The 17,575-nt window shown below is 39.8% G+C and overlaps 1 protein-coding gene across 1 annotated transcript in view; it reads right to left on the bottom strand.

The window, feature by feature from the left end:
• Nucleotides 1-742: 742 nt before the first annotated feature.
• Nucleotides 743-17,575, bottom strand: part of LOC136495570 (probable amidase At4g34880) — a 26,855-nt gene continuing 10,022 nt past the window's right edge. The window contains exons 2-4 of the mRNA XM_066491464.1: nt 2,908-3,106; nt 1,776-2,075; nt 743-799 (exon numbers count right to left, since the gene is read on the bottom strand). Coding sequence (XP_066347561.1) covers nt 743-799; nt 1,776-2,075; nt 2,908-3,106 — 556 coding nt within the window. The remainder of the gene's footprint in view (nt 800-1,775; nt 2,076-2,907; nt 3,107-17,575) is intronic.

Raw genomic sequence — 17,575 nt, 5'->3', positions numbered from 1 at the left:
GGAGAGTGAGAGGGCCGTAGCGGCCGTTGCCGCTGCTGGGGTGCGCGAGGGCGAAGCGGCGCGAGCGAGATGGCCGGAGGCGGGCTGGGGCTGTTGCGGGGCTGCGTCGCGGCGATGCTGCTGTGGGGCTGCACGCCGCGACCCGCGACCCACGAGTAAGATGCCCGGAGGCAGCTCTGCTCTATTGCGTGGCCACGTCGCGGCGCTGTTGCGGTGCTCCAGCAGGGTCGCGTGAGCCGTGCCGCCGGCGCTGGAGACGGGGGCAGCTGCAGAGACACAAAGGAGATAGAGCTCGCTTGAAGGAGATAGAGCTAGCGCAGGAAGATAAGCGGCTGAAAATACTATTATACCCTTTAAATTTGTTTTCTAAATAATTCATGACTCATATATTTTTGGTTCTTAACCCATATATTTTAAATTTTGACCTACAACTTAAGTTCTTCTACGTTGATTTTTCTTATTTTATAGCTATCTAATCTATTCAAATGGGTGGCACAAGCACGATAAAATTTTGCTTATATTAAAACACGTGAAGCATACGCTCCTCCTGCTGGGCCATGACATGTAGAGTACGAAAGATTTGTTTGTTACTTCATTTTATATTCCAAGGCGAAATGGGCATTAAATGGGATCCCTGTGGCTGCACTGCACACACGTTTTAAACATGAGTACAAGAAAAATACTTTATTTCTTTCTCTTTCGCACCATAAAAGTACATGTTTCGAGCTATCCTCTATACGTACTATGGTGTGAAAGTGGGAGTCTTTCGTACTCGGGTAGCTTGCTCAAACGCATAAGACTGTCTCCAATGGCGTGATCCAGACGCAAAATGCGACATGCACATTGTTTTGTGTACCCGAAACCAACCTCCAACGGAAGACCGAAACCAGATACCCATTCTGGATACTCGGTGAGTGGGAAGGCAATTCTACGTCTTCGAAGAGAGACGACGCAAACATGCAGTGGTGGGCCCGTAGGAGCCGTCGGGGCAGGGCGCGGCCAACTCGACTCAGCGAGGCGGGTCCGCGGCGGAGCGCGGCCGGCGGGGCGAGGCGGGTCCGCGGCGGAGCGCGGCCGGCGGGGCGAGGCGGGCTCGAGGCGAGGAGCGCCCGGAGCGGTGCGGCGTGGCGAGGCGGATTCAGAGAGGAGTGGAGTGGAGGAGGCGGGCCGCCGCGGGATGAGTTGACGAAGGTGAGAGCGTCGGGGGTTCGCCGCCGGGCGCGAGCTCAGGGGAGCCGCCGCCACGAGTCAGAGAGGCAGAGAGCATACCAAAACAAAACATCCGCCACCAAATGCTCCAAAGAAAACCCGTCAATGGCGGCTCAGATCCCGCGTAGGACGACCATGCCCACGAGTCCGCGACCAGAACCCGCCGCGGACCCCACCCCCACGGTCCCCGACGCCAGCCCCCGCCGCCGCAGCACCGTCGCCAGCACAAGCGTCCGCAATCCGACGCGGCGCGGAGGGGCGAGGAGAAGGGTGGCCCCGGGAGAGCGCGGATCCGAGGACGGCCGCCGCTCGAGAGGCGGTCCGGTGCCAACCGCGGCGCCCTTCCTCATCGCCGCTATCTTTGTGCCCAGGGCTGTGGGTTTCACTGTTTCAGTGCTGTGGTCACGGGCCGCCGCGAGTGGGAACAAGCGTCGGGGATGGCAGATTTAGAGGGTCGCCTCCGTTGGAGAGGTCTAAGTTATGGGTATGCAACTTTTTCACTGTGTGTTACCTAAACTATGAAATGAGTCTTAAGTTTGGGTCACGTTGTTGGAGTCCGTCTAAGCCATCTCAATAAGCCTCGGCTCATAGCCCTTCAACCCTCCAAAGCAAATACCAAATGGGACTCCCAGTTTACCATATCCAGCAGGGACAGTGATTCCTGGCATGCCACCAATGGCAAGAGCAGAGGCAGCGCTGTCATTGGGTGTCACAATAGCATCCAGTTTCAGCTCCTTCATCAGCTTCTCCAATCCGTTAGCTGACAGTTTGTTCAGTTCCTGTATTGCGGATCTTTCGGGCGCACCAATGCCTGTAGTATTTTCAGCGACGAGGAAGATAAGCTGCCCGAATTCTTTGAGCCTCTCCTGGAATAATTGGATTGTGAGTAAATTTTACAAGATTACATTACAATATTTTTTTTTTTTGCAAATTATACTTTCAGAACCCATTTTCACTAAACTTTCATTTTTCCTTGATATACATATTATTATGAAAAATGCACTTTCAAGAATACATTTCATAAAGCTACACTGCCATTGCCATATACCATAAAGCTACACATTTGCAAGCCCTTAAGTATAGCTTTTGTGTGATATGAAATGCCATGATAAGGTAGGACAATTGAATCTTAGTTTTGTGAAGTTGTTTCTCAAAAGTACAGTTTGGTGGCATTTTTTTTTATGAAGGAAGTTTCCATTAATTTCAATATAATTACCGCTTAATGGCATAGGTTGCCAATGACAATTTAGTTTTAATGAAGAAACCATTTCTTGAAAATATAGTTTTATGATATTTTCTCCAAGCTTAGGGTACCTTCTATGAAATTAGCTCTCGGAATCTTCAAGCTTGTGAAACATTTGAAAAGATTGTCTGATCAATTATACTTGGACATTTACTTCACTAATAATTAATTTTCATAGATCTATAATTAATCTTCATATATACCTTTAAGTGCACATGGACCTTTTCTTTGACGCATGTGTGTAATCCATTAAATATATGGTTTTCCAATATATTGTTGTCCTCTTTCAGATAATTTACTGGAAGTACAAATCAAAACATGTCTTCTTTCAAACACTATAAACACAGATCAAAATATGCCCCAAGGAATGTAAATCCAGATCAAGCTCAGACTAAAATGTGTGGTGTCAGGATAAAAATAAATAAACAGAAAGTGAAAGTTTCGAGAAACCATACCTCAATGGGATGATCACTGTTGAATGCTATTATTTCAGCCAAGGAACGGACTGGAGTGTATGATAAATCCGACAAATAAGAGTTTAGGCCTAACTTGAATTCTGCTGGTAATGCAATCTGTTCACCATTGCTTAGAACATCTAATATGACACTAAGATTTGCTATGTCTATGTTCTCAATCAGGACTGCTCCATGTTTCCTTCAAAATAAAATGTAATTGCTAAGTATATCATGGAATCACTACTCCAGAATGGACTTGTTGTCCCGGGCGGTAACGGCCTTTAGTCCCGGTTACCGCGCCGGGATAACGATCCCGGGACTAAAGGTGGAACCTTCAGTCCTGGGTCATCGAGCCGGGACTAAAGAGGGACCTTTAGTCCCGGTTGGTGTTACCAACCGGGACTAAAGGCCCTCCAGCCAAGCAAACGTGGCCGCACCCTTTAGTCTCGGTTGGTAACCCCAACCGGGACTAAAGGTTCCTTTTTTTCTTTTTTTTGTTTAATTTATTTTCAGTTCAGTTACACATATTTGTTTAATATATAATATGTTTTTATGTACGTATTCTACGCTGCTAATATAAATACACGCACGCATATAATTACATCTAATTCTCATCTCGAGCATTATTATATTCGAATAAAGTATGAAACTATATATATTATAGATATATATGTATATATACAACACTTTCATAATCTTGTTCTCGAAAATAACGATATCAATAAACATTTAATTTACATCATTAGTTCCTTAGGATCAAAGTAGAACTCGCCGTTGGGATTTAGCACTTTTTCTAGAAGATATCCTGCTATTGACTCTTGAACTGCTTTCAGATGGTCTTTTTGCATGACCCTTCGTTTCAACCATTCAGCCTTGCATTTGAAATAAAAGGAAAAGTATTAATACATACATACATATATATATATATATATATATTCATTTAAAAATAAATAAAAAATTGATATATACGTACTCTGAGGACATCTTCAGGAGTTCTTCTTATGTATGCAGTGATAAATTCACAAACATAGTATCCACACAAGTTATTACCTGGTTCCTGCCGCAAACACCACTGTACGAGAAGAAGATTATTCTCATCATCTCACACGTAAATTGAAGTACGATATAGTAATTAAACACGTGGGGAAGTATATATAGTACAACTTACTGGTATTTCAACTACATTAAGTGGTGCCTTGCAATCCTTGCGGTGTTGCCGAATAAACTCTTTCCAAACCTTGTGCGACCAATAATGTACGATTGTTAATAAATTATGGCAAAGTCTATTCAATAATAGTTATGCGCGAGAGATCGAAATTATCCCTGGATAATGTCTATCATATCTTGGTATAGTGCTCGCTCTTTTCTCAATGAGTCCAAGATTACTAACTGACTTGAGTTTAACTCAATGACAATGAGTATCCAGTGAGACATGCATTGGTTTATACACACACGTACATGCATATAAGTTGTATTGATATTACATAAAATATGTAGACTACATTATTATTAACACTTACTCAAAGTTGTACGGGAAAAGTATTGTTGTCTTGTCGTGCTGCTTCACGAAGAACTTCATGATATTCGTCTGTGCTTCAGATACCCAATGCTCCTTGACAATAATATCGGTTTTGAATACGATATAAGGATCAATGAAGCCAACACTGGTATCTTGTATTCTTTGGAGCTCTGACATCTGGAATCTGTATATAAATATAAGTTACATGTGAGGATAATTATATACACATATGCATGGAAGTGAGTTTATTAAATAAAAGTAAGAATCACTTACAAACAAAAGGAGCTAATGATTGATTTGTCCAGAATGTCCAAGTGGTATAGTTGATGCAATTCTTCGAAACTAATATGTAAGATGTCATCGCCACGGAAGTAATGATGGTCTCTAAATCTGACAAAGATCCACTGCTCACCCCTGCCATACGCCTGCATGTACCACTTGTTGAGCAAGTACATTTGCGTACCCAATTCATTTAGAGCCGCAGGGTTATATAGACTTTTGTCAAATTTATAAGTCTTCCAGGTATCAACTTCTAGGCTCTGGATTGGAGCTTTGCCCATCACTTGATCCAAGGTTAAACCAGTTTGTTCAAAAAAAAGCATTAAGGTCTTGAACTGACACTTCTCCAGAGTTGTCTGGTCAATAGACTTCTATGTTGGAACCATATTCATTAGCAACAACAAGATTTTGCATTGGTTGCTTCTATTGTCCGAGCTGTGGAACATCCTTCCTTGATGCTCTTTTCCTTTTCTTATGTGCATCATGTGACTTCACAAGGGAGCGGTCATAGTCTGATAGTGGCGGAGGCTTACGAACTTCAAGCACCTTTTTTTTGTGAGCTTCGACCTTCTGCCTCAGCTAATCTCATGGTATGTAAAAGTATGACTTCTCCTTAAGCTTCGCTTGTCTCTGCTTTTGGATATCTATAAAAAAATCTTTCACTTTTTTGTCTTCTTCAGCTGCTATTTGCTCATCAGTCTTTTCAGGAAGTATTTCTTAAGAAATAACTTTTTTTTTGGTCTTCTTTGCCGCCAGGACCTTAGACGTCTTTGTAGTGCGTCGCTATGGAGGGGGTGGGGGCGGTGTTGGAGACCGGCGTGGAGGCGATGAGGCCGATGTTGGAGTCCGGTGTGGAGGCATTAGAGATCGTTGTGGAGGTGGTGGGGCCGGTGTAGGAGTTGGAGATCATTGTGGAGGCGATGGGGCCGGTGTAGGAGTTGGAGATCACCGTGGGGATGAAGTCATCTCGCCCCCCGCGACGCTGTGATGAGATGGGGAATGAATGATTGGGCTAGGCTGGGGGGAGACCCTGCTACAAAAACAAGTTGTGGGTGAATTATTTTTGAAGCCAATATAAAATTAATGGAAAATAATATTTCATTCACTTTCATTCGTACCTAGGGTGAGGTAGGGGAAGCGGTGGCGCCCCAGGAATGATGATGAAGCGTTTGTGCCATTGAATAAATGTCTTCTCTGCTTCTCCTAGTGTCTTCTCCCCATCACCGCCTTCAATGTCAAGAGGAACATTGTTGTAACCTTTGAGCACTCTATCGACCGAGACGCTAGCATATCTAGGTTGAATAACTGACCCATGGATTCTTGGTGTCTTTGTTTGGTCTATTGGAGATACAACCCCGACAGCCACCATGATTGATGCATTATTACCATCTAGAATGTGCAGCTCACATGTTGTTAGAGGCTTGGTAATGTCATCAACAGGGAAGCGCAACCCAGTATCACCTTGAATAACTGGCAGCTCCGTGGAAGCACAACTGCTTTTCATCTGACCAACGGGGCTAATGGTGACTCCCGACGTTGATTGCGATTGTATTTGACTCATTGCTAGCTGCACTTGCCTCTTGATCTCCTCCTGCATTCTTGCCTCAAGAGATTTTCTCGTTCACGTGATTCAAGCAATGCTTGTCGTGACTCATTAACAAATTGCTCCAATACACGGATTCGGTCTGCCTCCTCATCCTTTTTTCTCTTGCGGCTTCTGTAGGTATCCCTGTCTACTGGGAATGCTTGTAGCCACGGAACCGCTCCATAGCCTCTTGTTCGACCACCATGTTCGGGATTCTCTAGGGCATATGTCAATTCATCCTTTTCTCTGTTGGGCTTGAAAACACCACTATTAGCTTCTTTCCTAGCACGAGCTAGTCTCTGTGTTGCTCTCTCAATTTTTTGATCGAAAATTAGCTTGCCAGTGTCTGGGTCTAGGCTTCCCCCATGAGCGTAGAACCAATTCTTCACACGTTGAGGCCAGTTCTTCTCTATTATTTCAGGTATGATTCTCTTGGCAGTAATCTCTGCTTCTAGGTTCTGCCACTTGGGAATAGCACTCCTATAACCACCTGATCCCATACGATGATGGTATTGCTTCTGTCGGGCATTCTGCTAATTCCTCATCACACGTTCCTCACTCTCTTGAGATGTCTTGTATTGTATGAAGTCATCCCAATGGGACTCCAACTTGACAAACGCCTTAGCATTGAAATTCGGCGTTTCATTCTTCAAGATAAACTTTTTATACAATGTCTTCTTCCAACTCTGGAACAATGTTGCATTCTTCTTCATTGTCCAATCCCTCACTAGCTCTTTCAAAGCATCATCTTCTTGTAATGTAAAATGTTGAGTGATATCTCTACAAGCTAGATTCTTGTCACGATCAGATATAAAACTAACATTAGGAGCGGATATCTTCTGCTTTCATTCACGAGTACTAACTAGGATCCTATCCCTTACAATGAACCCACATTGATTGACATATGTCTGAGCATGTGGTCCCAATGGTTTGCCGGTGTCAGTGTCGAATTCTGATATTATGAAACGGCCCTCTAATGGCTTTTTTGGCCCTCAGACTTTCCTACTCTTGCCGGTGGTTGATGTAGATCCAGAGATCGGCTACATGAGTAGAAACACAACGATTAACAACAAATATACGTACGTATGCATCTATAAGAGATGATAGATAATCGAATATACCTCGCCAGTATTTTCTTGCACGATAATTTGTTGATCTTCAACCACCGGCATATTCAGGATATCCTCATAATCAGCAAAGTACTGACTCGTGTCATCTACATCCACATTGGTGCCGGCGTTGATAATATTCGCCATTATGTCATCATTCAAGTTATTATCCGGAGCAGCCACTTGTATCTTCAAGATAACACATAGATAGAATTACTATGTCACATAACATAAGTACATGTGATAACACATATAGAATTACTAAATCCAATTAAATATAATAACACATAATATTTCATAAGGATAAACAATAATAATGTATAGGCTTTGGAATCCAATAAAAAACACTTTCGATCCAAAAACATGGAAATAAGTACATGTATATATTGGCCCCGTTCGCTGGTCTGAAACTTGGCTGAAACTGGCTGGTTTTGTGAGAAAGAAACACTGTAGCGGCAGATTGATGAATAGTATTTTGTGAGAGCAACCAGCCGGCTGGTCTAGTTTTGTGAGACCAGCGAACAACGCCATACACATAGAATGATACAATTTTCTCTCTCTCTCAACACATAGAATAAGTGCATATGTATATATCTCTAGATATGCATATGATAACACATAGAATGTCTCTCTAGATACAATTTTCTCTCTCTCTAAACACATGAAAATAATTAAGTACATGTATATATACATATAGAAATAATTAAGTACATATATATGTATACATATAGAATCTCTAGATAGAATTAATTACTAAATCTAATTAAACCTAACATATATACATAGATAGAATTACTAAATCAAAATTAAATCTAACACATATATATAGAGAGATAGAATAATAATTACTAAATATATCAAAAAACTATAATAAAAACTATCTAAATAAAGTACTACTTAAATTTTAATACATTTAAATCTAATTAACATATATCAAAAACTATCTAAAAAACTAAGAATAAACTACTAATTAAATTTTAATACATTTTAATCTAACATATATATCAAACACTACCTAAAAACTATCTAAAAACTATCTAAAAAGTATCTAAAAAAATATGGCCATGGCGGCCGGGCGTGCAACAGGCTAGGGGCGCCATGGCGGCTGGGCGTGCTGGCCGGCCACAGGGCCTAGCTGAGCCGCGCAAGGACGACGTACGGCGGAGACGATCTCGACGGCCGCCGGGCGGGGCTCGACGACGAGGCCAGGCGGGGGCAGACGACGACGGCGGCGCGACAGAGCTCGATGCGGCAGAGACGACGAGATCGACGTTAGATCGAAAAGTAGAAGATGAACAGAGGAACCGTTCGATATATATAGGCCAGGACCCTTTAGTCCCGGCTGGTAACACCAACCGGGACTAAAGATCCCGAGACTAAAGGTCCAACCCTTTAGTCCCGGTTGGTGTTACCAGCCGGGACTAAAGGTATTTTTGGGCGGGCAATTTCTCCCACCCTTTAGTCCCGGTTCCTGGCCTGGGCCGGGACTGAAGGCCTGAAATTTTTGCAGCCCGCCAAAGTGATGTTTCTTCATTTGACCAAATTTGACTTGATCAAACTTGCTCAAATGAGACACTAAATGACCTCAGATGAAAAAACTCTGAATACCAAGTTTGATCATCTCAGCAAGATCTACAATTGTTACATAGCTCATTTTTCATTTGAGAAAGTTTTATCAAACACTAGTCATAAATTCTTAAATCTCATATAGACTTTCTAAAACTATGTCACACACTTGTAAAATTTAAGCTATATTTTGTTTAAACTTTCTCAAATAAAAAATGTCCTATATAAGGATTATAGATCTTGATGAGCTGAACAAACTTGGTATTCAAAACTTTTCAATTTGAGACAATCTAGGGTTCCGAAACCTAGTTTGTAGGCGTCGAAATTTAAAAATCACAAATTTGAATAGTACAAACTATCTCAAATGGAAAGTTGACCAAAACAACAATTGTAGATCTTGATGATTTTAACAAACTTGGTATTCAAAACTTTTCAATTTTAAGTCATTTAGAGTTCATAATACTAGAGTCAAAGTGTTGTTTTTTCATTTGACCAAATTTGACTTGGTCAAACTTACTCAAATGAGACACTAAATGACCTCAGATGAAAAAACTCTGAATACCAAGTTTGATCATCTCAGCAAGATCTACAATTGTTACATAGCACATTTTCCCATTTGAGAAAGTTTTATCAAACACTAGTCATAAATTCTTGAATCTCATATAGATTTTCTAAAACTATGTCACACACTTGTGAAATTTGAACTACATTTTGTTTAAACTTTCTCAAATAAAAAATGTCCTATATAAGGATTCTAGATTTTGATGAGCTGAACAAACTTGGTATTCAAAACTTTTCAATTTGAGACAATCTAGGGTTCCGAAAACTAGTTGGTAGGCGTCGAAATTTAAAAATCACAAATTTGAACAGTACAAATTATCTCAAATGGAAAGTTGACCAAAACAACAATTGTAGATCTTGATGATTTTAACAAACTTGGTATTCAAAACTTTTCAATTTGAAGTCATTTAGAGTTCATAATACTAGAGTCAAAGTGTTGTTTTTTCATTTGACCAAATTTGACTTGGTCAAACTTGCTCAAATGAGACACTAAATGACCTCAGATGAAAAAACTCTGAATACCAAGTTTGATCATCTCAGCAAGATCTACAATTGTTACATAGCACATTTTCCCATTTGAGAAAGTTTTATCAAACACTAGTCATAAATTCTTGAATCTCATATAGACTTTCTAAAACTATGTCACATACTTGTGAAATTTGAACTACATTTTATTTAAACTTTCTCAAATAAAAAAATGACCTATATAACGATTGTATATCTTGATGAGCTGAACAAACTTGGTATTCAAAACTTTTCAATTTGAGACAATCTAGGGTTCCGGAAACTAGTTTGTAGGCGTCGAAATTTAAAACTCACAAATTTGAACCATCCAAACTATCTCAAATGGAAAGTTGGCCAAAACAACATTTGTAGATCTTGATGATTTTAACAAACTTGGTATTCAAAACTTTTCAATTTGAAGTAATTTAGAGTTCATAATACTAGAGTCAAAGTGTTGTTTTTTCATTTGACCAAATCTGACTTGATCAAACTTGCTCAAATGAGACACTAAATGACCTCAGATGAAAAAACTCTGAATACCAAGTATGATCATCTTAGCAAGATCTACAATTGTTACATAGCTCATTTTCCCATTTGAGAAAGTTTTATCAAACACTAGTCACAAATTCTTAAATCTCATATAGACTTTCTAAAACTGTCACACACTTATGAAATTTGAACTAGATTTTGTTCAAACTTTCTCAAATGAAAATATGGCCTATATAAGGATTGTAGATCTTGATGATCTGAACAAACTTGGTATTCAAAACTTTTCAATTTGAGACAATCTAGGGTTCCGAAAACTAGTTTGTAGGCATCAAAATTTAAAAATCACAAATTTGAACCATCCAAACTATCTCAAATGGAAAGTTGACCAAAACAACAATTGTAGATCTTGATGATTTTAACAAACTTAGTATTCAAAACTTTTCAATTTGAAGTCATTTAGAGTTCATAATACTAGAGTCAAAGTGTTGTTTTTTCATTTGATCAAATTTGACTTGGTCAAACTTGCTCAAATGAGACACTAAATGACCTCAGATGAAAAAACTCTGAATACCAAGTTTGATCATCTCAGCAAGATCTACAATTGTTACATAGCTCATTTTCCCATTTGAGAAAGTTTTATCAAACACTAGTCACAAATTCTTAAATCTCATATAGACTTTCTAAAACTATGTCACACACTTGTGAAATTTGAACTATATTTTGTTCAAACTTTCTCAAATGAAAACATGGCCCATATAAGGATTGTAGATCTTGATGAGCTGAACAAACTTGGTATTCAAAACTTTTCAATTTGAGACAATCTAGGGTTCCGGAAACTAGTTTGTAGGCGTCGAAATTTAAAAATCATAAATTTGAACCATCCAAACTATCTCAAATGGAAAGTTGGCCAAAACAACATTTGTAGATCTTGATGATTTTAACAAACTTGGTATTCAAAACTTTTCAATTTGAAGTAATTTAGAGTTCATAATACTAGAGTCAAAGTGTTGTTTTTTCATTTGACCAAATCTGACTTGATCAAACTTGCTCAAATGAGACACTAAATGACCTCAGATGAAAAGACTCTGAATACCAAGTATGATCATCTCAGCAAGATCTACAATTGTTACATAGCTCATTTTCCCATTTGAGAAAGTTTTATCAAACACTAGTCACAAATTCTTAAATCTCATATAGACTTTCTAAAACTGTCACACACTTATGAAATTTGAACTACATTTTGTTCAAACTTTCTCAAATGAAAATATGGCCTATATAAGGATTGTAGATCTTGATGATCTGAACAAACTTGGTATTCAAAACTTTTCAATTTGAGACAATCTAGGGTTCCGAAAACTAGTTGGTAGGCGTCGAAATTTAAAAATCACAAATTTGAATCATCCAAACTATCTCAAATGGAAAGTTGGCCAAAACAACAATTGTAGATCTTGATGGTTTTAACAAACTTAGTATTCAAAACTTTTCAATTTGAAGTCATTTAGAGTTCATAATACTAGAGTCAAAGTGTTGTTTTTTCATTTGACCAAATTTGACTTGGTCTAACTTGCTCAAATGAGACACTAAATGACCTCAGATGAAAAAACTCTGAATACCAAGTTTGATCATATCAGCAAGATCTACAATTGTTACATAGCTCATTTTCCCATTTGAGAAAGTTTTATCAAACACTAGTCACAAATTCTTGAATCTCATATAGACTTTATAAAACTATGTCACACACTTATGAAATTTGAACTACATTTTGTTTAAACTTTCTCAAATAAAAAATGGCCTATACAAGGATTGTAGATCTTGATGAGCTGAACAAACTTGGTATTCAAAACTTTTCAATTTGAGACAATCTAGGGTTCTGAAAACTAGTTTGTAGGCGTCGAAATTTAAAAATCATAAATTTGAACCATACAAACTATCTCAAATGGAAAGTTGACCAAAACAACAATTGTAGATCTTGATGATTTTAACAAACTTGGTATTCAAAACTTTTCAATTGGAAGTCATTTAGAGTTCATAATACTAGAGTCAAAGTGTTGTTTTTTCATTTGACCAAATTTGACTTGGTCAAACTTGCTCAAATGAGACACTAAATGACCTCAGATGAAAAAACTCTGAATACCAAGTTTGATCATCTCAACAAAATCTACAATTGTTACATAGCTTATTTTCCCATTTGAGAAAGTTTTATCAAACACTAGTCATAAATTCTTGAATCTCATATAGACTTTCTAAAACTATGTCACAACAGTGCATCATTGTATCATGCGGGCACAACAGTGAATTTCTTCTTGACGTATGACCCTTGGTTATGATCTTGTCGTAACCATGGAGTGTCTTCATCATTTAACATGATGCTTGGATCTTTCTTCACTATGAAGGGTGAAATTCGGACATTTCTTTCATAATCTTCTGACATGTGTGACTTGTCTTCAATTCCCACTATATTTATTTTCCTAGAAAGAACTATGTGGCGCTTTGGCTCATTGATCATTGAGTTGATGTCTTCATTTTTTTGTCTCTTTGATTTTGTAGACATGTCTTTCACATAGAACATCTGACTCACATCGGCAGCAAGGACAAATGGTTCGTCTTTGTATCCAATATTGTTGAGGTCCACTGTTGTCATTCCATACTCTTTGTCGACTGTTACCCCTCCTCCAGTCAGCTTCATCCATTGGCACCGGAACAAAGGGACTTTAAAATTAGGTGCGTAGTCTAGTTCCCATATATCTTCTATGCGGCCATAATATGTTTGTATATTCCCATTTGGATCTGTGCCATCTATGTGAACACCACTATTTTGATTGGTGCTCCTTTTATCTTGGGCAACTATATAAAATATATTCCCATTTATCTCATACCCTTGGTACGTGAGGATATGCCATGATGGTTGTCTAGTCAACAAATACAGTTGCTCATCAATATTGTTATCGCCTTGACATTCTTTTCGCAACCAACCACTGAAACTTTCCATGTGCTGACGCCTAATCCAAACTTCAGTCTTCCCTAGAAACTTAGATCGTAAGAACTCCTTATGTATCTTGATGTACGGATGCACCAATGATGAGTTCTGAAGAACTGTGTAGTGTGCTTTATTAAAATAATCGTCTTCCATGCCAATATATATTTTCTTCCCTAAAGTTCCTTTACCACTGAGTCTCCCCTCATGTCGCGATTTGGGAACGCCAATCGGGGCAAGGTCAGGAATAAAGTCAACACAGAACTCAATGACCTCCTCTATTCCATAGCCCTAGGCGATGCTTCCTTCAGGCTTAGAATGGACTTTCACATATTTCTTCAAGACTCCCATAAACCTCTCGAAGGGGAACATGTTATGTAAGAACACATGTCCAAGAATACTAATCTCCTTCACCAAATGAACTAGGAGGTGTGTCATGATATTAAAGAAGGATGGAGGGAACACCAACTCAAAGCTGATAAGACATTGAACCACATCATTCTGTAGAGTAGCTAGTTCCACTGGATTGATTGCCTTCTGAGAAATTGCATTGAGGAATGCACATAGCTTCACGGTGGCTAGACGTACATGTGGAGGTAGAATTCCTCTTAAAGCAACTAGAAGCAATTATGTCATAAGCACATGGCAGTCATGGGACTTTAAGTTTAGGAATTTCTTCTCTGGCATATTTATTATACCCTTTATATTGGAGGAGAATCCTGATGGGACCTTGATGCTGCTTAGACATTCGAACATGCTGTCCCTCTCTTCTTTGCTAAGCATGTAGCTAGCAGGACTTAAGTAATGACGTCCATCATCTGTCTTCTCTGGATGAAGGTTGTCTCATTCTTTCATGCCCTGCAAGTCCTGGCGTGCTTCAAGTGAATCCTTTGGCTTCCCATACACACCCATGAATCCTAACAGGTTCACATAAAGATTCTTTGTCACATGCATCATGTCGATTGCGTTGCGGACCTCTAGGACTTGCCAATAGGGTAGCTCCCAAAAGATGGACTTCTTCTTCCACATGGGTGCGTGTCCCTTAGCATCTTTGGGAACAGATTCGCTGCCTTGTCCCTTTCCAAATACTACTTTCACATCCTTGACCATTACGAGTACATCTTCCCTGGTTCGGTTATGAGGCTTCTTCCGGTGGTCTGGCTTACCTTTAAAATGCTTACCTTTCTTTCTTACTTGGTGATTCAAAGGAAGGAATCAACGATGGCCAAGGTACACGACCTTTCGACATCTTTTTCAAATATATACTGTCAAGGTCATCAAAACAATATGTGCATGCATTATATCCTTTGTTTGTCTGACCTGAAAGATTACTTAAAGTAGGCCAATCATTGATTGTTATGAACAACATTGCTCGTAGGTCAAAGTGTTCTTGTTTGTACTCATCCTAGACACGTACACCTGGTTTGTTCCATAAAACTACAAGTTCTTCAACTAATGGCTTTAGATAGATATCAATGTCGTTGCTAGGTTGCCTCGGACCTTGGATGAGGATCGACATCATAATGAACTTCCACTTCATGCATAACCATGGAGGAAGGTTGTAGATACATAGAGTAACTAGCCAAGTGCTATGACTAGTGCTCTGCTCCCCAAAAGGATTCATACCATCTATACTTAAGGCGAACCTTAAGTTTCTAGCCTCATTTGCAAACTCTAGAAATTCCCTGTCTATCGCTCTCCACTGGGACCCATCAGCTGGGTGTCTCAGCATATTGTCTACCTTACGGTCTTCTTTATGCCACCGCAACAACTTTGCATGGTCTTTATTTCTGAACAAACGTTTTAAGCATGGTATTATAGGAGCATACCACATAACCTTGGCAGGGATTTTCTTTCTAGGACGTTGTTCACCCTCGACGTCACCAGGATCATCGCGCCTGATCTTATATCGTGCTGCTTTACATACCGGGCATTCATCCAAATTCTCGTATTCATTGCCATGGTAGAGGATGCAGTCATTAGGACATGCATGTATCTTCTGGATTTTTAATCCCAAAGGGCAGACAACCTTTTTTGCTTCGTACGTAGTGGTGGATAATTCATTTGGCTTCAGAAGCATCTTCTTTATGAGGTTCAATAAATTTCCAAATGCCTTGTCGGATACACCATTCTTTGCCTTCCACTGTAGCAATTCCAGTGTTGTACCCAGCTTTTTTTGCCCCTCTTCAGCCGTCGGGTATAGCAACTTCCTATGATCCTCAAGCATGCGCTCAAACTTAACTTTCTCTTTTTCACTTTTGCATTCTTATTGTGCATCACGAATGGCATCGCTAAGAGCATCACCGAGATCATCTTCTACGCTACCTCTTCTTCATCTCTCCCCATTGTAGTATCATCAAAGGCACCATACTGAGCAATAATGTCATCAATGTCTAAATCTTCTCCTTCACCTTCTTCCATCATGACCCCGCTTTCTCCATGCTTAGTCCAACATATATAGTTTGACATGAAACCTGACTTAAGCAAATGTGAATGAAGACTCATTGAGCTTGAATATTCCTTTAAATTCTTACATATGGCACGATGGACAGCACATGAAACCATCCCGCTTATTTGCCTTGGCCACACCTAAGAAATAGTGCATGCCCTCAATAAAGTCTTGGGAGCGGCGATCGGCATTGTACATCCAATGGATGCATTACACGACAATTATGAAAACCCTTGACATAATTAAGTATTTTATACACAACATAGGTGACACACACACACGGTTGATTAATTAATAAGTCTGGCTACAACGTAAGTAATCCAAACCCATCACTAAACAAACTAAAACTACACATGCACTTCCGTAACATAATTCTTTCTTGACCGTACGCAACTAGAACAGACAAATCATTCTTCTGTTGAATATCAATAAGCTTCTCTGCTGGCTCATTGCCTCATATCATCAGCAGCCGCTACCTCAAGCGCACCCGAATTCTGCACATATGTAGCATAATCTTCCCTCCCGTACAACCATCGCATCCATTGCCCTCCCACTAAAATTAAATTCAAAATATTTAGTCAAAACTATTCAAGAAAGCAGGTCAATTAGCCATAATAATCAAATGCGTAAGAAACTCACATCGCGATCAGACTTGTAGAAAACACCCTTGTTGGGTCCCTGTCTCTTGACTCGGTACTCCATCACAATCTTCTGCTTACACTTGCCGCAGATAATGAGAGGGAGTTCTGGCCTCAGTCGTTTCGCAACCGAACGAGAGGCCGAGGATCCGGTACCAGTTGTCATCTACTTTCTATACTTCTTTTTGCAAACTAGTGTAAATTTCACATTTTCTAAAATAATATATTTAAACAAAACTAGTTGACCTTGCTTACGTGATCATCTCGGCGAGTATTTCTCCACCGGACGGCACCGTACTTGGCCAAGGAAGAGCTCCGATTCTACGAGGAAGGCAACACGGTCTTCCACGACCGTTGCCGCTCTCCCTCGTAGAATCAAAGCCCCTCCTTGACGTCTGTTACCGCTCGGCAGAGAACATGCTCGCCGAAATGAACATGGTCCACAAGTTCAACTAGTACGGATTTTCTATAATTTTCTAACTATTTTCTAAGTTTTTCATTTCATGGAAAATTTAATTCTAAAAAATAAAAGGCATGATTTCTAAGTATTTCATTTCATGGAAAAAATAATTCTAAGTGACCTGCTCGATATCGGCGAGCTCGCGGGCGTTTAGGTTGCCGGGGATAGTAACATTTGTAGATGACATTTGTAGGTCTGAAGTTATCAAATATCCATCAAATTATAGCTCAAAAACATGTTTCAATAAATAACCATCCGTACTAGTTGACCTTGCTTCCGTGATCATCTCGGCGAGCATTTATCCACCGGACGACACGTACTTGGCCAAGGAAGATCTCCGATTCTACGAGAAAGGGAACACGGTCTTCCACGACCGTTGCCGCTCTCCCTCGTAGAATCAAAGCTCCTCTTTGACGTCCGCTACCGCTCGGCAGAGAACATGCTCGTCGAGCTGAACACGGTCCGCAAGTTCAACTAGTACGGATTTTCTACAATTTTCTAACAATTTTCTAAGTTTTTCATTTCATGGAAAAAT

This window comes from Miscanthus floridulus, chromosome 12 (assembly GCF_019320115.1).
Source record: "Miscanthus floridulus cultivar M001 chromosome 12, ASM1932011v1, whole genome shotgun sequence".
Lineage (NCBI taxonomy): Eukaryota > Viridiplantae > Streptophyta > Magnoliopsida > Poales > Poaceae > Miscanthus > Miscanthus floridulus.
Note: the sequence above shows the minus strand (reverse complement) of the source record. Positions and strands in the feature narration are given on the sequence as shown.